Genomic DNA, 23,720 nt, shown 5'->3' on the forward strand with positions numbered 1-23,720 from the left:
AAATATTGATCTTTTTGTCATCCACACCTATCGTATCGCTTCTGAAGATATGGTTTCAACCACTGGAGTCTTATGGAATACTTTTATGCTGCGTTTATGTCCTTTTTGGTGCTTCAAAGTTTTAGTCACCATTCCTTGCATAATATGGACCCACAGAGATGAGATATTCTTCTAAAAATCTTCATTTGTGTTCTGCAGAAGAAAGTCATGCACATCTGGGATGGCACGAGGGCAAGTAAATCATGAGAGAATTTTCATTTTTGGGTGAACTATTCCTTTAAAAGGCGCACTTTTAAAAAACTTAAAGAATTGTTGTTGTTTTTTTTACTTTGTTTTGTTTATGTGGCATGCTGGCCCTTATTTCTCTTCCAAATAATACAGTGGTCTTGGACTTTATACACTGTATAAAGTATTAACCTCCATTTGATACCTTAAGGAACATTACATGATCAAACCCTTAAAATGAATTTTGTTGCTGTAATAACACTGTGTAACAATTTTTTTATTTATTTTTTTGTTCCTGGATTGTAAGTGTTATTTCCTAATTGCTTATGCCTCAAAAGTATAGAAAATGGCTATTATTCCCCACAAACTTTTCTTTTGTGACCATGTACCTATTTCCAATTTTCCAATGAGAAAATGGGCGAATTTGTGTCTTTTCGTTCACATAAAGTCAGAAAAAAACAACATATGAATCAAAATTAACATGCATTTATACTAAAGTAATATTCAAAGCCGTGCTGGTCCATAATGGTAAAAAGTACCCGTCTCTTCCCCTGGCTTACTCAGTGCACCTCAAAGAGGATTACAACAGCATCAAGACCTTGCTGGATGCCTTGAAGTATGATGAGTACAGCTGGGAGGTCATAGGAGACTTAAAAATGGTGGTATTCCTGATGGGTCTCCTAGGCGGTTTTACCAAGTTTCCCTGCTATCTTTGCCTTTGGGACAGCAGGGACACCAAGGTGCACTACCACAGGCGTGACTGGCCACAGCGGACCGAGTTCTCTGTGGGGAGGAACAACGTCAAGTGGGAGCCACTGGTGGACCCCCGGAAGGTGCTGATGCCACCACTGCACATCAAATTGGGCCTTATGAAACAATTTGTCAGAGCTCTAGATAAGGAGTCAGCAGCCTTCAAGTACCTTCAAGACTTCTTCCCTAAGCTGCCTGAGGCAAAGGTCAAAGCCGGTGTCTTCGTCGGACCACAGATAAAGAAGGATTTTGGATTCATATGTTGTTGTTTTTTTCTGACTTTAAGTGAACGAAAAGACACAAATTCACCCGTTTTCTCATTGGAAATAGGTAAATTTCAAAATATCACTGTCCTGGTCACAAAAGCAAAGTTTGTGGGGAATAATAGCCATTTTCTATACTTTTGGGACATAAGCAATTAGGAAATAACACTTAATACCCAGGAAAAAAATTGTGTTACATAGTGTAATGTATTAACTATGATTCAGTGATGTTAAATAATATTTCTGACTTGAACAAAGCCAGTTAATTTAGATGTTAATTTCATTGTACTAACAGAGTGGATCAGAGTTGATGCAGCATCACACAAAAGCAAAAGTTTACCATTGCCATTATAGTAATGTACTATTCTCAGGTGTACTTGCCACCCATGATTAATTCATTTTGCAGGGAAAGTTGGTCTTGACGTCTGATGCACGTTCATGAGGTCTATGAGAGAAGCTCGTTCATAGTGGCTCGCTAGTCCACGTGAGTTTTTGCTAGTTCTTGCATGAACAGGCAAGCCACTGTGAATTAAATTCTCATCAATATTTTCTCTAAGAACAATTTAGATTTTGCATTGTTTCTCACCAAAAACTATTGTTTGCATGGACTACTTTTATTATACATTTGGGTACTTTTTAAAGCTTTAAAATTAGTCACTAAGACTGTCATTCAAAAGACAGACAGAGATGTTCATTAAAATGTCTCCTTTTGCATTAATTCTAGATAAAAAAAAAAAAAGAGTCATAAGGCCAAGTAACAACATGAGGGTAAATAATGGCAGAATTTAACTCTTCCTTAAACTTGTTTTTTTGCAGAGATATATACAGCTAATTGGGAAAACTAACTGATAGATCAGCTAGTGTGACATTTATTGGGAGTGTAAGCCCAGACTTGTTGCATCATACCTCATAGTAGCTTTGGACAGCATTGATGAATGCTTCATCTGCTACAATCTGAGTCTCTCCATTCAGGAAGGCCTGAAAGCGATCCTTCACTGTTTGAAGCTGCTGCTTGCTGATCTATGAAGAGATGAGAAGAGAAGCTTATGAATACATAATTACAAATGCTCAAAAAGTGAAAAGACATCAGAAAGATAGAAATCAATTTTTTCACAACTATTTTCACTGTTAATAGCATCTGTTAGCTCTAGCTTGAAACATCTATATTCACAAGAGTAAAAAATGGACATGCCAACCAGAATTACTCAGCAATAATGTTCCGTTTGAGTCGTTCATTGCTTATTTGTGCTCTGACAGATCAGTTTGACTTTCACTTAATGCAATTATTTGACATTGTAGGGGTGAATGTGGATATGATGTCAATCTGACAAAAAAGAAAAAAAAAAAAAAAAGGCCAACCCCTACTCAACAGACTTTTTGCCAGTAAGTATAAGAGATCTTACCTATTTCAAATTCCAGAAACAGATGAAATTTCAACCACGAGGCCACATAAAACCCTTAGACAACTGTAACAGGAGACACTGCACATTCCATAACACTATAGAGACTTTGATTTGAAAGAAATGTAAAGCAAGCATCTAGATTTCAGAATCCCAACACAATTGTCAGCACAGTGAGCTGCATCTACTAATGTGTTTTACTCAATTTATTGCTACATACAATATGGCTATAAAAAGATATTCTTTGTGCTGGAAAACTTGGCTTTTTAACAGTTAAGCCTTGTCTTCTTTTTTTAATGTCTGCAGAGCTCTGTTAAATTTCTGCTTAGCCAGTATTCATGTTCCATCTACGACACAGAGGCGTTCTCCACTTCGCTAACATTCACAACACACAAATTATTAAGAGGCTGAGAGCAGTCTAAATCTCTTGTCTCATAACTGAGTCAGGGAATTGATAATTATAGAGCTTATTCTGCATCCCTCTACTCCCTCACATTTTTTTTTTTCTTCTGTGTGCCATAAGAATTTAGTAAAATAATCTGCTCTGTTTAAAATTTGAGCTTTACAGAGTGAAACAACTAATTAGAGGGATAGAACAAATGCTAAATAAGAAAACAGATGAATTTGATTTAGCAACGGTTCAGTTATTGTGCACATACAGTAAGAGGGAGGTGTGGTTCTTGGTTGTTGAACCCACCTCATGGATGTAATAAATGCAAAAGAACAACATTATATTGACAATATGCATAGGTGACGCATGGTCCTCCGTGATGCATAGAAGGTTAGCTGCAATGTTGGTCAAGTTACATTTAAATAAGTGGTACAGGACAAAAAATAAAGATTATGGAAATGACATCATAGTGGTATGACAACATAACATAACCTGGGAAAGGGCATATGTTTTTATTTTTATTTGATTTTATTATCATTGTTCTTCTTGTAATTTTATATATTTAATGAGATAGACATGTTTTTCAATAGTTTGCTTATATTTTAATCACAGTTTCTTGTTCATTCTCTCTGTCTCTCTGGCAAACAACCACACACACACACACAGTGAATTGTTAATCAGAGGATTAATGTAAACACAATTTCCTTTTAATTTCACCATTGATTTAACTGAATGAGATGCTGCTTTTAGTTATTTATTTATTGGAAAAATTAATCTGTTAATGATGTTACTTATGCAATATAATATGTGTGCTATTTTATTAGTGCTGTTTTACTGAATATCAGCATGGCTGTGATCCAGATTATTTTATACAACTGTTCTACGTATAAACTATTTATGATCGAGTAACTGATATTTCAGACACAATATGGCAAGCTGATTTGTTCATTCTTTCTAACCCCCCAAAAAAAAAATTTCTAAAATAAGCCAACACAGGATCAAGTGTTTTGTGTCCATGTCGCAAACACAAACATGCAGAGTGAGAAAAAAGTGAAATGTTCCAACACTGCTTAAACAGTTAAATCACTAGACCAGAAATGCAGTGGCATGCTAAAGTTTGGGAACCCCTGGTCAAAATTTCTGTTGCTGTGAATAGTTAAATGAGTAGAAGATGAACTGATCTCCAAAAGGCATAAAGTTAAAGATGAAACATTCTTTTCAACATTTTAAGCAATATTAGTGTATTATTTTTATTTTGTAAAATTTTAGAGTGAAAAAAGGAAAGGAACACCATGCAAAAGTTTGGGCAAGAGATTTGAGCTCTCAGATAACTTTTACCAAGGTCTCAGATCTTAATTAGCTTTTTAGGGCTATGGCTTGTTCACAATCAATGTTTGGAAAGGCCAGGTGATGCAAATTTCAAAGCTTTATACATACTCTGACTCCTCAAATCTTGTCCCAACAATCAGCAGCCATGGGCTCCTCTAAGCAGCTGCCTAGCACTCTTAAAATTAAAATAATTGATACCCACAAAGCAGGAAAAGGCTATAAGAAGATAGCAAAGCGTTTCCTCAGTTTGTAATGTAATTAAGAAATGGCAGTTAACAGGAATGGTGGAGTTCAAGTTGAGGTCTGGAAGACCAAGAAAAATTTCAGGGAGAACTCCTCGTTGGATTGCTAGAAAGGCAAATCAAAACCCCTATTTGACTGCAAAAGACTTTAAGGAAGATTTAGCAGACTCTGGAGTAGTGGTGCACTGTTTTACTGTGCAACGACACCTGCACAAATATGACCTTCATGGAAGAGTCATGAGAAGAAAACCTTTCCTGCGTCCTCACCACAAATTTCAGCGTCAGAAGTTTGCAAATGAACATCTAAACAAGCCTGATGCATTTTAGAAACAAGTCCTGTGGACTGATGAAGTTAAAATATAACTTTTTGGCCGTAATGAGAAAAAAGGGTGCAGAATTTCATGAAAAGAACACCTCTCCAACTGTTAAGCATGGGGGTGGATCGATCATGCTTTGGGCTTGTGTTGATGCCAATGTCACAGGGGAACATTTCACTGGTAGAGGAAAGAATGGATTAAATTAAATACCAGCAAATTCTGGAAGCAAACATTACACCATCTGCAAAAAAGCTGAAGATGAAAAGAGGATTGCTTCTACAACAGGATAATGATCCTAAACACACCTCAAAATCCACAATGGACTACCTCAAGAGGTGCAAGCTGAAGGTTTTGCCATGGCCCTCACAGTCCCCCAACCTAAACATCATCGAAAATCTGTGGGTAGACCTCAAAAGAGCAGTGCATGCAAGACGGCCCAAGAATCTCACAGAACTAGAAGCATTTTGCGAGGAAGAATGGGCAAAAATCCCCCAAACAAGAATTGAAAGACACTGAGCTGGCTACAAAAAGCTTTTACAAGCTGTGATACTTTCCAGGGGGTGTTACTAAGTACTGACCATACCCTTTGCTTTGGGCCCTTTTACTTTTTTGTTATTTTGAAACTGTAAAAGATGGATATAAAAAAGTTAAATTGCTTAAAATATTAAAGAAATGTGTCATCTTTAACTTTATGCCTTTTGGAAATCAGGCCATCTTTTGCTCGCTTAGCTATTCACAGCAACAGAAATTTTGATCAGGGGTGCCCAAACATTTGCATGCCACTGTAAATGTTATATAGAGGTTGAGAAAATGTTACATGTTCCTGTAGCTCAACTGGTAGTGCATGGAATTAACAATGCCTAGGTTTTTAAGGTTAATGCTCTTTTTTAAGTTTTAAATCAACAAACTCTTCCTCCCTAACCTAATCCTTATAACTAAACCTAACCGATACAGTCATAAAAAACAAATGTGATCTGAAAAACAGATGAGGTTTTTAATGATAATGTTCAGGTTTTAAATCAGGTTATAATTCCACAAAATCCTATCCTAATCCTTGAAACTCAAACAAATCAAATCAAATCACTTTTATTGTCACACAACCATATACACAAGTGCAATAGTGGGTGAAAGTCTTGGGGGCAGTTCCGAGCAACATAGCAGTCATGACAGTGATGAGACATATACCAATTTACAATAAACATCAGATTTACACAACACAATTTACATATCTAATATACACATAATTACACACAACACAATATACAAATAATAATATACAATGTACAGTATACAAAACACACAATATAGAATAGACATTATACAATAAAAATAGTATATATATATATTAACGGGCGGGGATCTTCTTCATGGAGAAGAAGGATGGCTCGCTTAGACCTTGCATAGATTATTGGGGGCTGAGTGACATCACGGTGAAGAATCATTATCCTTTGCCGTTGATGTCTTCAGCTTTCAAACTCTTGCAGGGAGCGTCCGTCTTTATGAAGTTGGACTTACGCAATGCTTATCACCTTGTCCGTATAAGGGAGGGGGATGAGTGGAAGACGGCATTTAACACCCATAGGGAGCACTTCGAATATTTGGTTATGCCTTTCAGATTGGTCAATGCCCCAGCTGTCTTCCAGGGGCTCGTGAATGATGTACTCAAAGACATGGTCGACCATTTTGTGTTTGTCTATCTAGATGATATTATGATCTTCTCCCAGAATAACCAGGACCATGTCCAGCATGTCAGGAAAGTGCTTCAGCGTCTGCTAGAGAATCAGCTGTTCGTTAAAGTGGAGAAGTGCACTTTTAATGCACAGCCGGTTCCGTTCCTGGGGCCGAGGGAGTGCGCATGGACCCTGCCAAGGTCAGAGCTGTCTCCAATTGGCCAATGCCAGATTCCTGCAGGGCCTTGCAGAGGATTCTGGGGTTCGCTAATTTTTATCGTAGGTTTATTCGTAACTACAGCCAACTCGCCGCACCTCTTACAGATCTCACCTCCACCCGCACTGACTTTTGTTGGTCTCTGTGGACCAAAGCAGCGTTTTCTAAATGAAAGAAGTGGTTTACCACCACCCCTATTCTTAGTACTCCCAACACTTCATGTCAGTTTGTGGTGGAGGTGGATGCGTCAGAGGGGGTCAGAGCAGTTCTGTTGCAGCACTCTTCCTCAGACAGAAAGGTACATCTGTGTGCTTTTTTCTCGCACCACTTAACTCCAACTGAACGGAATTACAATGTAGGTAACAGAGAATTGCTGGTGGTCCAGCTGGCTTTGGATGAGTGGCATCACAGGTTAGTGGGTTCTGAGGTACCTTTCATGGTCTGGACTGATCATAAGAACCTAGAGTACATCCATAATGCAAAGCACATTCATTCTAGATAGGCTCACTGGGCACTGTTTTTCACCAGGTTCGACTTCGTTCTCTCATATTGTCCAGGCTCTAAGAACGTTAAACCCGATTCGTTATCTAGATGTTTTGAAGTCGAGACCTCTACAATCGCACCGGATACCATTCTACCCGCCACTCGGGTGGTGGGCATAATATCCTGGGATGTGGAGGCCAAAGTGTGATACATAACACCGCTCCTCCTGCTGCATGCCCAGCGAGACTGTTATTTGTGCCATGATCAGTTCGGATGCACGTCCTACAGTGGGGCCACTCATCCAATGTCACTTGTCATCCAGGGGTGGCTCGCACCCAGGCGCTCATTAGACAGAGTTTCTGGTGGCCATTGCTAGTGCAGGACACACGCCAGTTCATAGCCCCTTACTCCATTTGTGCTTCAAATAAATCCTCCGGTCAACCCCCAGCCGGGCTCCTCCAACCACTGTCAGTCCCTTCGAGACCCTGCGCTGTATGGCCTCCTATAATCCGTCTTCTTGGAGCTCTCATTTAGTCTGGGTCGAGTATGCCTACAACTCTTTGCAGTCATCGTCTATAGTGTTATCACCCTTCGAGTGTTGCCTCGGTTACCAGCCCCCTTTGTTCCCTGCCCAAAAGCCCAACTCTCAGGTCGGGGGGGGGGGGGGTTACATTCATGGTCCAGGTGAATTTGCCGGTTTGTTCTGTTTGTTTTGTTTTTCTGTCCCTCATGTGTCTCAGGTGCTGCCGGCATGCGTGATCGCCGTTTCCATGGTAACACTGATTTTTTCCATGGGAACACTGATCATGCCAATAATTACCTGTTCTCTGTTGATTCTCTGCCTACTTAAACCCTTCATTGTGTCATGATCTTTGCTAGATTGTTGTTGTGTGTTCCACCTCACTCTCTCTGCCTCAGTTGGTCCTATCTCGTGTATCTGTATTGGTTGCCCGTCTCTGCCCATGTGTCTGGAGTGTGGTTACCTTCCAGTTTGCTGCTGCGTTTGTCCTTCTGCCAACACATTCTTCAACAGAGGATTCCTCATGGATCTGCTCCCTACTACCATGACGCATACACGCCTACGGACACACTGTTCATGGAGGATTCCTCACGGATCTGCTTTCTACACTGCCATGATGCATACACGCCTACGAACATATTCTTCATGGAGGATTTCTCAAGGATCTGCTCTCTACACGCCTTCCTGCAGCAGTTGGTGCCCCACGCTTTGCCAGCCCTGCTGTGTTCTAATTTATTGTCAATAAATCCTGTGAACTGTTCCTCTGCTCTTGGGTCTCTTGCTTTCTGACACATGGAATTGAGTACAGGACCACGTAGTTGATACAAAGTGCATGATTGCCATACAAATTAAATTCAAAGGGAATGGAGAAATATCTTGACTTGTCTTCCAAACTTCTCCTATTCTAGAACCTCCTCATCTTCCTCTATGACATCCAAGTGTGCTGTCGCCCACACCGCTGTGTTGTGCAGCACTGATTTCACTGGTATCCTTTCAGGAGCAGATCTCCACTTGATCAGTGAATATATGTATACATGTACCCCAGGTGCTTCCATCATCCTATTGTGCACTTGCAATAGGCCTACTGCCAACACGGTAATTCTCATTATATATACTGACTCAGCGCTTGCACCTTGACCCACAGTGAATTTGTGTAAATGAAACATTGCAATTAAACAAACATATAATGAACAAAGCAAACTTGCATGCTCTTCAGGACTCGCACCTCAGTTCTTTGCATCACAAGTGCAACTCTTGTTGCGCTACAGTAAAAGTGTTTAGATGTCATAAGATAGCATTGTGTGAAGAATAGGGTTAAAAGTAAATGTTTATGAACTGATCATTTGTCGTTGCACTCTTGATTTGTGTGAAAGAGAATAAAAGTCATTGTTGTTGTAGCGCCTCTAAGTTCACCAAGAAACTGCTGAGAAACACAATGAGCTGCGTAAAAATCATTTTGCAAAAATGTAGGTATAGTAACATGATTCTCTGAGACTGGGTTGCAATGAATAGCCTATACATATACAGCTTTTCTCTTTCGGATAGAAGCATGTGCCAAATGCATAAATGTATTTCAGTTCATACCATGTGTTTTGTGTCAAACTGTCAATACTTAATATTAAATATGCCTTAATATAAACTCAGCTGGTGTAAAGTATAGCTGGCATAATAGTGTTGACATAATGTAAATTATATCAGTGTTGAATATCAGGGGTGAAAAGGACACATAATAAATTAACACCCTGTCACTGGAGAGCCTCAGAAACTAATGCTCATGTAACTATTGAGCAGAGTCTTATTGGAAATCTTTAATAAATCTTTCACCTTTTTCTGCTTCTCCATGCCTCATTCTTTCCTGTCAATCCATTCCTCTTCTTCAATTCTTTGTAAATTGCTCATTTCCTCCCTGTAAAGAATAAACTACAGTATCATGTTGTTAAGTGTGGGGTTATGGCTATTTTACTGCTGTTGGCACACGCTGTTGCAGATGGAACGCCCAAGCTGCAATAAATACAGCTAATGACTCTCTCTCTCTCTCTCTCTCTCTCTCTCTCTCTCTCTCTCTCTCTCTCTCTCTCTCTCTTTCTTTCTTTCTCTCTCTCTCTTTCTATTGCTTCCCCTTTCTCTTAAAAGTCAGATCCCTCCCTTTATCTGGCTCTATGAAAGTTGCACCACTGTTGAGATTGTTATGTTCCAAAGTCAGATTCACTGAAGTTAAATAAAGTACAGTGGATATAAAAAGTCTATACACCCCTGTTAAAACAGCAGGTTATTGTGATGTAAAAAAATTAAACAAAGACAAATCATGTCTGACTTTTTGCACCTTTAATGCAAAAATTACAAACTATGCAATGCCACTGAAAACAAAGTGACACATTTAAAAAAAAATTAGAATAACTTTGCATAAGTGTGCACACCCTTTTAGAATTGGGTATGTGGCTGTTTTCAGAATCAAACAATCATCAAGATCATGTGAAAAAGTACACATCTGTCTTCACCTGAAGTGACTCTGATTAACTCCAAATAAATCTCAGCTGTTCTTGTAGTATTTTTCTGACATCTTCTTAGTTGCATGCTACTACAAGGGCCATGAGCCACAAAGAGCTTACAAGGCATCAACAGGATCTCATTGTTGAAAGGTATCCCTCAGGTGAACAATTCCAAGGCATTAGATGTACCATGGAACACAGTGAAGACAGTCATCAACAAGTGGAGAAAGTATGGCACAACAGTGACATTATCAAGAACAGGATGTCCCTCCAAAATTGATGAGAAGCCAAAGAGAAAACTGGTCGGGGAGGCTGTCAAGAGGCCTACAGCAACATTAAAGGAGCTGCAGCTCTTTCTGGCAAGTACTGGTTGCTCCCTACATGTGACAACAATCTCCCGTATTCTTCATCTGTCTGGGCTATGGGGCAGGGTGGCAAGTCCAAGCCTTTTCTGATAAAAAAATACAAACAAAAAACAACCAAGCCTGGCAAAAACCTAAATCCAGTCTCCCAAAACCATGTGGAAAAAATGTGTTATGGTCTGATGAGACCAAGATTGAACTTTTTGCCCAAAATCGTAAAAGGTATGTTTGGCGCAAAAACAAGCACATCAGCAACAGAACATCATACCTACTGTGAAGCATGGTGGTGGCAGCATCATGCTTTGTGACTGCTTTTCTTCAGCTGGAACTGGGGCTTTAGTGAAGGTGGAGGGATTCATGAATAGCTCCAAGTACCAGTCAATTTTGGCACAGAACCTTCTGGCATCTGCTAGAAAGCTGAAAATGAAGAGATCTTTCACCTTTCAATTTGGTTTTCAGTGGCATTGCATAGGTTGTAATTTTTACATTAAAGGTGCAAAAAGTCTGATATGATTTATCTTTGTTTAATTTTTTACATCACAGAAACCTGCTGTTTTAACAGGGGTGTGTAGACTTTTTATATCCACTGTAGTAATCTCTAGTGCAATTTTGTTTTCCAGTCTCTCTATGTGCTAATAGTAAAATTGGTACATGGTACACACATTTGACCTCAGATCCACCTTACACCTGCCTGATGCTGGTTACTATAGAAACTGACAAAACGCAGAACCTTGTCATCAGAATCCATGGGTAGTAATTCACTCACACTCACACTCGCTAACTAGAATCCTAGATAATATCAACATAAGCTGTGTCATATCAAGCCGCTAAGGCCTTGCTAGCATCCAGTGTTTTCCGCCACCCGAGAGGGGGTGGGGACATATGAGGGAAGGGAAGCTTATATGTTTGAACAGCCATCTAAAAAAGTACATGCTGTGGGGATGTAAAAAAATCCACTAAGCTAGAGGTTAAGATCTTCTCCCAAAGACTTCATTAGGGCTGACCTAAGCCTTCCATTCACAGTGGAAAGAGATTTACGAATTTTAATCAAGTTCTCTTCTATTTAGGAGGCAGCAGAAGACTTTTTACTAATGTGGTCTCTATAAATTGCTGTTTCTCACAGTGCATCTTCCCATTAAAGTGCTGGTTCGCATTGTAACCTTCTTGTATAATTCCAGCAAGTGCTCTTCCACAAAGAGCACGCTCCCTGCAAAGGAGCTGCTTTCCATAGATCAGACTTTCTCCTTCCCTTCACGCTCAATGGAGCATCGCATTTGGTTTTGTTCGACAGGAGAGTCAACATCCCATGTCCATGGCTTTTTTTTTCTGTTTACCAGTGAGACAGACAGAGAGAATAATGAGAGAGAGAAATCTCATGGGAGAGAAGAAAGGCCTTTTAAATGTCACTCAGTAATAAAGCAAGAATGCCTTGTTTTTGACTCACAAGCTTTACTGTACAATAAGGCATTACAATACAGGGGCTAAAAATAACGCAATTTCCAGCATCTATAGCTACGCAGACAGCAAGATGTGTCCAACAACAAATATAAAGATCTAAAAATACACTCAATAAAGATCAAGCAGAAGTGGGACGCAGCCACTTCAAATGTTGTAACACAAGAAAAGCAAGCCACATGCTTCTAACTACATTGTGGTGGATCTGTAATGCTGTAATTACTATCAACTAATTTTTCACTTTAAATGCTCTGTCTGCCATTACTTCAAGTCGATGGATGGAATGTGCCATTTGTATGTGTGTGTATATCTGTGTGTGCATGTTTGTGAGTTGTGTTCCCCATGTGCCCACTGGATTCATGTTGATTGCGCAGGAATGGCTTGAGAAACGTTTCCCATTATTCCCATTCTTGCTCTCTGTCTCTGCCTCTGTGTCTCTTTGTGTTTCTTTTCATGTCTTCTGAATGCTGTTTTCTTCTTATGAGTGATGCTGGCTGCGTTGATGGTTGATTGGAAAGCCAGTTTAAAGAGTGATATTGCCTAGTCAGAACACTTAGTCTCAGTCTTCTATGATTGGAAAAGTGGCTTATTTCTTATAACAGCAATGGTGCAATGGAACATTTCACTGTTTGCATCACTCCGTTTTCTGTTCTAATGGCATTCTAGACAGGTTGTGAGTCTGTGGATTGCTCTAAATCAACAGTTGGTCTTTTTTTAATATTATTTGTTGAGCCAAAATAATATTGTGACTAAATGTGAGTTACTCAATAGTAATTTCTTGTTTAAAGAACTGTTGTATAAAAGCAATATCATACAAGCAATATCACACGTTTCCATCCCATGTGTTCAAAAGAACTAAATCATCATTTTCTGGGAAACTGGCATAAAACGGAAGTTGTATTAATTATGGCTTTTTTATTTGATGTAATGAATCACTTGCGGTTTAGAGCACATAGACAAAACGCTCTCACGAACCTAATGTTTGCTTTTGATCAGCGGCAGATTCCATATATCTGGGAACAAAAGCGTGTCAGGCAGTTCTGGGAGGTAGTTGTAGCCAGTCATTTGATGATAGGCTTTGGTTCTAGAGACTGATCTCACAGTGAAATCTGAAATAGAAGGTTGACTTTTCTTTAGCTAAAATCAGTCTGCGCTTACCATAATTTGGAACACTGCCCCCAGTGGCAAGTGTTGTTGTACGTATGGGCACATGTGAGCTCCATTGTTCTAGTGATATGTCCACAAAGTGGTGCCAAAATCAAGTTGTAAAGTGAGTTGTTTTCAGTTGTAAAATATGTAATGCAGTGAAGAGGAATGAATATTTTATAAAAATGTACCCCAACCCAAAAATAAACCTAACTATCAGTGGAGTACAAATTTAATGTTGGGGTAAAAATTCAACCTCCAAATCGCATTTGACACTTATTATGCGAACTCAATTACTTCTTGGTTTCAGCACAGGATGTGAACCCGGATCTCCCACACTGCTAATGCAACACACTTCTGGTTGCACCACAAGGGAAGATAAACTTGCTTGAGCCGATGCAAAAAATGTCTGATGGGATACATCAGATTGTCAGTGAGTCGGCATAATGTGGCCGATCCTAGGGTACTGTAACTTTTGGAAACAACATGACGACTTAACATGTGATCATGTTGTTGGCTCCAGCCTTTCAGAATGACCAAAGCAACACTTAAGATGCAATGCAATGATATTAATGATATTCTCTTAGCAAATTATGTATTCACATGGCTTGTTGAGGCAGTCACATTACTTTTTTGATGTGCATCTGTATTCCTTTATAAATTCTATAGGAATTTAAATGTGTTTATATTGAAGTTTATATCTTCTTATTGACTAAAAAAATTATCCAACTCAAACAAGATAATAAGTTATTTAGGATATTTTATTCCTATCTTGGTGTTTCCATCCAGCATTTTTATGCAATATCCCATTTGCATAAGAATTCACGGTTGGAAACCCAGCAAATGTTTGTGTGTTTATTAATTGACAGTTTTATTATCAACATTTCCTCTGAATATACATGATGTAGTAGTAGTTTGAGACACCCTTAACATGAATCCATTTGGCAAGGATGTTGTTCTTAATCCAGCAACAGTTCTTCATCATCATTTTCTGTCTCATTCACAATGCTCATTTATCATCCCTTCATCCTCTACCCCACCTTTCAAACACCTGGACACACACAGACCCATTAATTCAGCTGTCCATCCATATACTGCATGTATAAATGTATACATTTGAACCTTTTCCCTTTCTCACAGACAAAGCAAACTCTTATGCATTTAAAGGCTGTTATGTAACAGATCAGAGAAGGCAAATGGATGTGTAATCCCAGATTACAACCAACCAACAAAGAGTGCATGAAGGGGCCACCCACCCACTGCCTTTACTCTGCTTTACTTGAGCACGAACTCAAACACACCCGTCTGTACAAATAAATAAAATCACCATGGATACACATTCGCATTCATTTTGCTCCTTAGTGCTTCTGTAAGACTAATAATGTTGCTGAATCTGCATATGCAAGTGTGCATGAATGTGGCAGTTTTTTGAAGTCGGGTGCTTTGACTCAGTGCAGTTTGCACTAAAACTTTAGAAAATACACATATATAAATAAGCAAATTAAATGAACATACATTCCAGTCGGAGCAGTGGCTTCGCGGTTAGCAGACCGTGCCCCAGACATGTTGAACTGTGGTGCTTATATGGGCAATGCAGATAAATTGTGTCGTAATCTCATTTCCTCTCTTTCATAATTTCCTGTCCTCTATCCACTGTGAATCAATAAATGGTGGCAGCAAGCCCAAAAATAAAGTTAAAAAAGGCAATAAAACCACATTTGCCATGGTTGCTGTATTGTACAAATAAGCAGGGGCAGATCTATCGGGATGGCATGGGGTGGCATATGCCACCCTAAGAAAAAGCATTGCCACCCATCTGCCACCCCAGCATAAGTATCCTAATATATCAAATATAAATTTAAGTATATTATTTTTGATTTTGACATTGTGTAGGGGTTTATTTATGTCAAACTGCCTAAACACTCACCAAACGCACAAATGACTACATTTGATTACAGCAGCAACCAATCACAGCATCGACCAATTGCCTACCTACTATTGCAGCACGTGAAGTGTTTGGGCTCTCAAGGGTTGATGAGCTTATTTCCCCAAAAACAATGATCACATTGAAAATTACGTGGAAAAAAAGAGATAAAAGATGAATTTCTCAGTTGTTTCCAAGTATTCACTGAATGATTATTAGATACATCGCTGTCAGTTATTGGTTGAAATGGGTAAGACGCATCCTCGCCACTTTTTGAAATAGCTGTCGTCAGGTATGTGTATAATCCAGATGAAACATCTCCAGTTCTTGAGTTGGAGTTTCTGTTTCATCTGTGTCTTCTGACTGGCAATCCAGCACTGCAATGTGTTATTTTGAATGTTATGATAAGTGTTTGTTGCGGCTGTTATCAGTGTCGTTTAGTGTCAGCAGTTTTTCCACAACTCGCGCTCTTTTCCATGTCCCCCATTGTAATGGCCTTCTCGGCCGCATTGTTTGTGTGTTTGTGTGTTGTATTTTTCTCTTTTCTTCCCTCTCTCTTAATCACTCTCAGGTGTGCGGTAACCAGGTGAGCTGACTGTTGATGGGGTGCACCGGTGCACAGTGTGTTTCCTCGCTCTATAAACTGAGTGTTTCATGGCTGGGTTGCGCTATGGGAGAGGGTTGTTCGTGAGCTGTGTCATCTCGTTCAAGGGCACTCAGGCGCATATAGATTTTTTTCTCTGGGTTCCCGCTGCTGGAGCAGAGAGTTTGTGATTGTCGTTGTCGCTGTCTGAATCTCGTAGTTTGCTGTTTTTTCATATAAAGGACTGTCAATAAATGTGTCTGTATTTCTGCTACTCTCATCTCCCCTCTCGTATCTTTTATTGCAATTTATTTTTAAACACCCATCCACTGATGTACAGATGCAATCATGTTTTATTAAAATAAAAAGTTATATTTGGGTGAATTAGAATCCAAAACCTCTAAAAACTAAAGGCAAAAAGTTACCACTAGATCAGACAGTCATGTTCTTAATCAAAGTGCTGATCTATGTATTCATCTACTGACTAACAAAATCTCAAGACTGATAGTGACAGATGTAGAAATGAAATGACCATATTATGTGAAATATTTATTTGGGTGCTTGAATCGGTCATTAAGAATTACTGTTGATTAAAACAGGTAATTTAAAAGAATCTTTTAATGTGAAATACAGTTTATTTTTATTTAGACCTAACTTTGTGTTCATCTTCACTTTCAAATGGATTATTCCAACTGTTACATAAGACTTTATTAGCAGAATAACATGGGATATGCATGCATTTTCCATACATGGGTACACTTATCAAAGGTAGTGAAGTTTAGTTCAGACTGCCGTTTCTAAATGTCAAGCTAAGGAGCATTTAGAATTTATTGACTTGTTTAATAGACAATGTCTTGGTGCTCTGGAGATATACATTTTGTTATTTTTTTTTCTTCTTCTCCCCTTTTCTCCCCAATTTGGAATGCCCAATTCCCAATGCGCTCTAAGTCCTCGTAGTGGCATACAGTGACTCGCCTCAATCCGGGTGGCGGAGGCCGAATCTCAGTTGCCTCCACATCTGAGACCGTCAATCCACGCATTTTATCACGTGGCTTGTTGAGTGCATTACCGCAGAGACGTAGCATGTGTGGAGGCCCACGTTATTCTCCACGGCATCCTCGCACAACTCACCATGCGCCCCACCGAGAGCGAGAACCACACATTATAGCGACCACGAGGAGGTTACTTCATGTGGCTCTACCCTTCCTAGCAATTGGGCCAATTTGGTTGCTTAGGAGTCCTGGCTGGAGTCACTCAGCACTCCCTGGATTCGAACTCGCGACTCCAGGGGTGGTAGTCAGTGTCAATACTCGCTGAGCTACCCAGGCCCCATAAATTTCGTTACTTCATTTTTATTGTGCAAAAAAAATATCTTTTTTTTAATGTTGGCAAATCAGTAGCAAAATGGTTACTATGTGGTTCCTGTGGAAATGCAGTTGCATTGCAAATTCATGGACATTTGTAATTTGATAATGACTCCAATTAATGAACTAGTACTTTGCAGTGAAGCTTGGTACCTTAATCCATAAGAACTATGTATAGGTGCTTGCTTTGGTATTGCCACCCCTCATAGTCTGCATGCCATCCCCTTGCCACCCCATAAAACATGTCTAGATCCACCCCTGCAAAGAAGTCATCTGAAAGTTCATATCCCAAGCACTATTCAGTCAGCAATATTATTTGCTTAATATTTCAATTGCAAAACTATCAGAAGCATGAATGGCATTAATCTTAAACAATACGAACCACTCCACACTTAAAGGAGTTCACCCAAATGTGATAATTCTCTCATTATTTACTCATCAAAACTCATCATATCGCTATAGAAGACATCGAATAAACCACTCAAAGCATATGAATTACCATTATACAGCCTTTATGTCCTTTTTGAAGCTTGACCGTTTTGAACCTCATTGATTTAGTGATGTTGTATAGACAAAAACATAATACATCCTAAAAATATATATTTTTCTGTGTTCAGCAGAAGACAGAATGTCATGATGTCATGAATGAACGTTACTCTATATACATTTTTGCAAACAGACTTGTACGGGCCATTTTCTACATTTTGCTGCAGTTTCCTGGTGAAATGAACACAACAGCTGTGTGGTTTAATCATTGTCACACAAATCACAAGTACAATTGCAGATTTTGATTTTATAAAAACGTATTTTTCACTCTATTTCTCACCCCCTGCTATGTTCTGGTATCAAAACACTTTTACTTTAACGCATTTGAAAAATGAAACATTTGTTTTACAGACCCACCTACATATTCACACTTATTCCTATATCTTTAGCTTGCTTGGTAGCTCAACTACATTGAGAGCGTTGGACTTAGGGCTTGACAGCTGTGGTTTGAGTCCAGCCAAAATCGCATGAAAGTAGAAGTGACACAAAATGACGTGGTTGCTTCAGTTAATGTGTTTTCTTTTTTTATTTTATTATTTGCATTTTTAAACACTATTGGTTAGAGTTAGGTGTTGGTGAAGGGTGAGGATGTCTGGACATTTTACTTGAAATCTGCAGCCAAACGTGTAATGAAGCATGTAATTTCAGTTTTGCAGTTTTTTAGGTTAACAGTTCTCTCAAAGGTCAAGAGTGTAATTTCTGTGCCATTAGCGGCACCAAATGGAATTGCAATATGTTTGTCTGAGTGGCCTGAATTCTGTTCGTGTTCAAGAATTCCTTTCCAATTTGAGCTAATAGTAGAATTCTTCGGCATTGATTTTCAATAAAAACCTAGTCTATGTGCCCCTTTTACTTACAGCTGACACAAGGTCAGCCTATAGTGCTTGATTTTTAATCCATCTTCATGGCTATCACAATAGCAATCTTCTCCTCTGCCTGAGCAGTGAGGTCCTCAGCCCAAAATGAAAACCAGCTGACCTCAGATCAGGCCTATTCAGATTAAGGTCATTTTGGTGCATCTGTCCCTATCTCAGCCATCCACTACACATTAGTTGTGAGAGGGAGCTCAGCAGACCATTTACAGACAGAGAGCTCTTATCTGGGTGATGGTTTGTCTATAGCACAATGGCCTTTCTTATTCTTACCCTGCCATAAACAAGAGGGGAGTTGAACATTGCTTCTTTGCTCTGCGAGGGATCGGAAATGAAAATAGATTTGTGCAGAGATACAGTATATCAATACACAAAGAATAATCATCTTTCTTTCTCTCCCTCTCTCTCTCTCTCTCTCTCTCTCTCTCACACACACACACACACACTCTCTCTCTGCTTTAAAAAAACGAATTTTGAAAATACGCTGGTTACCACCACTGGAGTTCCCTAGTTCATTAGTTCGAAACCCAGGGCGTGCTGAGTGACTCCAGCAACCAAACTCTCCTAAGCAACCAAATTGGCCCGGTTGCTAGGGAGGGTAGAGTCACATGGGTAACCTCCTCGTGGTCGCTAAAATGTGGTTCGTTCTCTGTGGGGCGCATGGTGAGTTGAGCATGGTTGCCGCGGTGGATGGCGTGAAGCCTCCACATGCGCTATGTCTCTGTGGCAACGTGCTCAACAAGCCACGTGATAAGATGCGCAGGTTGACGGTCTCAGACGCGGAGGCAACTGGGATTCGTCCTCCGCCACCTGGACCGAGGCAAATCACTACGCGACCACGAGGACTTAAAAAGCACATTGGGAATTGGGCATTCCAAATTGGGAGAAAAAGGAAAAAGAAAAAAAAAAGAAAAAATTTTTTTGAACATTTTGGGGGTGAGTAAAGTAAATGAAAACAAATTTATATTTTATGGTGGACTATCCCTTTAAATGTAATAAAAAAGGGTATCCATTATAACAATACAAGAATCAAAAGGAAGAAATTATACTATCATCGCTTTAAAGGACGACTGAAATTAACTCCACATCTACAGAATCCCAGGAACAGGCCCTGTAATTTAAATTGAGCAAATAATTGTATCTGAACATCATGACAAGACAGGCACAACAGATTAGATTAGATCATCATATCACCTCTGAAAATACTGCTGTGTAGTGTCATGGTGTTGTTATTCTCTCTGTAAAGTAGATTATGATAAATTATGTCATACATAATCTCAATCAACACTATTGTAAGGGTATCAAATTACGTAGCTAGCAGCATATGCAATTTCTGTGACGACAGACTGTCTTGTTACATCTTTCACCACAAGCTTACCATTTAGATTCTTCTAGCATCTTTGGAGATGCAGGATGTGCTATTAAAGAGTAAGGTCTTGTTCCAAAAAAGCTCAGTTGAAGGAATCATTCACCCAAAAATGAACATTCTCTCATCATTTACTCACCCTCACATTCCAGATGTGCATGACTTTCTTTCTTCTGCAAAACACAAATGAAGATATTTAAAATGATGATGACCAGAACTTTGAAGGCCCAAAAGGCAGAATAAAAGTAATCCATAAGAATCCAGTGGTTAAATCCATATCTTCTGAAGTGATATGTTAGTTGTGGGTGAAAAAACGATCAATATTTAAGTCCTTTTTAACTGTAAATCTTCACTTTCACTTCCAAATGCTGTTATTGAAGTGACTTTTCGCTTTCACATTTCAATCGGTGGAGATTGAAAGTAAAAAAGGACTTAAATATGTATCTGTTTCTCACCCACACCTATCATATCACTTCAGAAGACATGGATTTAACCACTGGTGTCATATGGATTACTTTTATGCCTCCTTTATGTAATATTTGGACCTTCTGAGTTCTGATAACCATTCACTTGCATTGTGAGGGCAAACAGAGCTGAGATATTCTTCTAAAAATATTCATTTGTGCTCTGCTGAAGAAAGAAAGACATACATATCTGGGATGGCATGAGGGTGAGTAAATGATGAGAGACTTTTCATTTTTAGGTGAAATATCCCTTTATGATACCGCCATAACCACTACTGGCCATCATTCCTAGCCCTGGGGTTAATCGATTTTGAAAATGCTCCATATTGTGCCAGCAATTTAAATATAAATGCTCCATATAGTTGCAAGCTGCCCTAATTAACATCTCTATTTATGGCTTTTTTGTTTTGTTTTATGCAAAAGTCATTAGTAGCATATTAGCCTTGTCATCATGCCTAACAAACTGACTAAATTACCATATTTGAAGCAGACAGCAACAATCACCAGGAGTTTCCACATGTAGTAACAGGATTAGCAAATCAGACATGAATAAAAATAGCAGACCTGCTTAAATTGTAAGAAAGGTTGAATTAGTGTGTGACTGCTTTATGAATAAAACATATGACAATATAATAATGTTAATGTGATGTTTCCACTGAACTTAATTACAACAACAACATGAGGGCAACAAGGGCAAGGCTAGTGGAAATTAGTGGATTAGTAAAAATCTATTACAGAGATATCCATTAAGCCATGTCACATGAGCAAAAGTGCTGTTATACTGAATATCAGCACGGATACGACTGTTTGTAAACAACAAGAAGAGGTTTATTTTGAACTACTTTTATTTTAGAAACAATAAGGCTAGTTATTTTGTTAATTTCTGCTCCGCCAATGAGAATAGGCCCAAAATAATCTAAAGCTGGAAACATCAGCACTCTTGTCCATTCAAATTAGAATATAGGCCTAACTGTTGTATGGCAGTTAATATTTTGGATGTTATGGATGATCAAAGATGCAAATGTAAAAAAAAATCCACTGGATAAAAGGTACTGTGCCTCATTCGTTAAGCATGCGTACACACGTATTTGTGTGTGAAATCTGCATACGAACGTTTTCACGAAGAAATCATGATTTATCAGTGAAATCATGATTGATCAACTGAAACCACTCATACCCAAAACTCACATACTTGCAGTGTCCCTTATAAACATGGAACAAACACAATATACAGTATATATTGTGATTTTTCTTTTATTTATTTTTTTTGTTTGTTTTGTTTTGTTTGTTTTTTTGTGCTTTTGCATTGGCTGCATTTTTCTCTACACATTCACAACTGTACAGGTGCGGTGGTGCTAAAAACTCTTATATGGAGATGGTTTGGACATGTTTTATGTAAGTTACTAACTTTGTGCACACACTTTTTCATTTAGAAAACTCCTGATTTATTAACATAAGAACAAGGGTAAGAACAAACTAATGTGCATACGCACATGTTGTAGATCAGGCTGAAAGAAATTTGAAAAATGTCCTGTGTGTATAAGACACAAAATTTCACATTTCTGGACTTAGAACATGGAAGTACAGTAGGCTATATGGGGGTAACCATAGTAAAATGTTCATGCATGTGTGCTCCAACAGAAAAAAAAAAACAAGAAAAAAAAACTCACTTTCATTTCCACAGCTTTCCAAAATAGGAAAAATATAGAGAGATGGATTATGGCAATCAAAAGAGTAATAAGAGTTATACCACAAAGAATAATGTTGTAGATTTACATTAAATAATTTTAAATTAGATTTTGCTAGAACACATAAGGTGGAAACCCATCAGTCATTATTATAACAATGAAAGAAAATACTGTATGTGCATGTGTGACTACGGGCGGGCTGGCCATATAAGGCCAAAACGGCGCCACGATATGCCGAAGGGGGCCGCGACATGCACCTGTTTGTAGCTGGTAGTTGGTGCTCCTTGTTTCTGTGTTATAACTTTCAAGGTCTTTGGTTAATCTCAGTTTGTGTTGGATTTGACAGGCTGCAAAGAGTGTTGCGCACACAATCGGGTATTTTTATATATAGATATTTTAAGGTTCAATCTGCCATGCATACTATATGCTATAATCGGGTTGGTCACCAATTCTTAATTTAAGCTGCAATCTGTTGCATGTGCACTTTCCCTTCTCCACCGAGATCTTACCTTTTGCTGTCGCCTCGCCATGTCCGTCGGCTGCTTCGCGTTAAAAGGGTAGGCAATACAGCGCATCACAAAGACATAAAGCTGGAGCCTTTTCTTTCTCTCCTCTTCCTCTCTCTGCATCTTTTCCAAATCATCCTTTTCCTTCTCGATCGCGACGGAGGGGCTCGGACTCGTTGGACGGACATTAGCGCTTCTGCTTGGCTGTAAACCACCAGAGCTTTCGCTGGTCCTGCTTGGAGACACCCGAGGACCACCAGCTTTGGGCGCCGCCACCACTTTCCGCTCTTCTTCCACAACCTCATCCGCCTCCTCCTCGCTCGATGATGGGTCCAACATTTCAATTTAAGTTATTGCCTCTCTGAAATCAAAGAAATGATCGTTGATACCACAACCAAAGAGAAATTTAGTCACGTCTTGAGTAACAAAGACCATCTATATAACTCGTTGCATAGGGGGAAAAGTATGGAAGACGCGGATAGCGCGGGCTGTATTTTCTCTGATTGTCCACATCACAGTCTGCAATCCAAAAACGAGCTCAAAGTGTCACTTACCCTCAACGAGAGTGGAAAACCTGTTCCTGCAGCCAGTAGTCTTCCACCGAATTAAATTGTTGCTGCTTGCGTATTTTCCTCGTTTAAATCTGCGTTAGGCATAACGGATTCACTGGAAGGTAAAACGTTAAAAGAAGGGATTGCGGGAGTCTGCCCTGTTTTTTTTTTTTTTTTTTTTTTTTTTTTTTTTTTTTTAGGTTTCCTCCAGCAGTCTTTCAATTTAGTGCAGAATGGTACCGACAATGTACCGACAATGGCCACTTCCTGAGAGCGCGCGCTGAGAGCTGACCATGGTTCTGAACTGAAGCGAATCATATCGCTGGAGGGGGAGGGGGCCTTTGACGTGGTTTCCGCGACAGCCACTATCGCTGTTTCTCTCGAACATCAAGATTCATCGCATTTAAATGACAGTTATTAAAACTATAGTTGTCCCTGATAAATTAGAAAGCTGAGTTTTGATTATTAGAGTACATAAAACCTAGTTTAGGAGTTTATCCACAACATGGCTTCATTTTTCACTGATTCCAGCTGCGTCGTTGTGCATGGGTTTTCATCCTTGTTTTGAAACTAATGGGTGACAGCACCCGTTTTTGA

The 23,720-nt window shown here is 39.2% G+C and overlaps 1 protein-coding gene across 19 annotated transcripts in view; it reads right to left on the bottom strand.

The window, feature by feature from the left end:
- Positions 1-23,482, bottom strand: part of LOC127427958 (calcium-dependent secretion activator 1) — a 167,003-nt gene extending 143,521 nt beyond the window's left edge. For 7 of the 19 annotated variants that reach the window (XM_051675943.1, XM_051675945.1, XM_051675940.1 and 4 more), the window contains exons 1-3: positions 23,127-23,480; positions 22,576-22,933; positions 2,145-2,258 (exon numbers count right to left, since the gene is read on the bottom strand). In XM_051675943.1, the coding sequence (XP_051531903.1) occupies positions 2,145-2,258; positions 22,576-22,911 (450 nt within the window). In that variant the 5' untranslated portion in view covers positions 22,912-22,933; positions 23,127-23,480. Of the gene's footprint in view, positions 1-2,144; positions 2,259-22,575; positions 22,934-23,126 lie in introns of all 19 variants that reach the window. The other 12 variants (XM_051675949.1, XM_051675952.1, XM_051675942.1 and 9 more) reach the window with 5 other exon arrangements.
- Between the last annotated feature and the right edge of the window lie 238 nt (positions 23,483-23,720).

This window comes from Myxocyprinus asiaticus, chromosome 37 (genome assembly GCF_019703515.2).
Source record: "Myxocyprinus asiaticus isolate MX2 ecotype Aquarium Trade chromosome 37, UBuf_Myxa_2, whole genome shotgun sequence".
NCBI lineage: Eukaryota > Metazoa > Chordata > Actinopteri > Cypriniformes > Catostomidae > Myxocyprinus > Myxocyprinus asiaticus.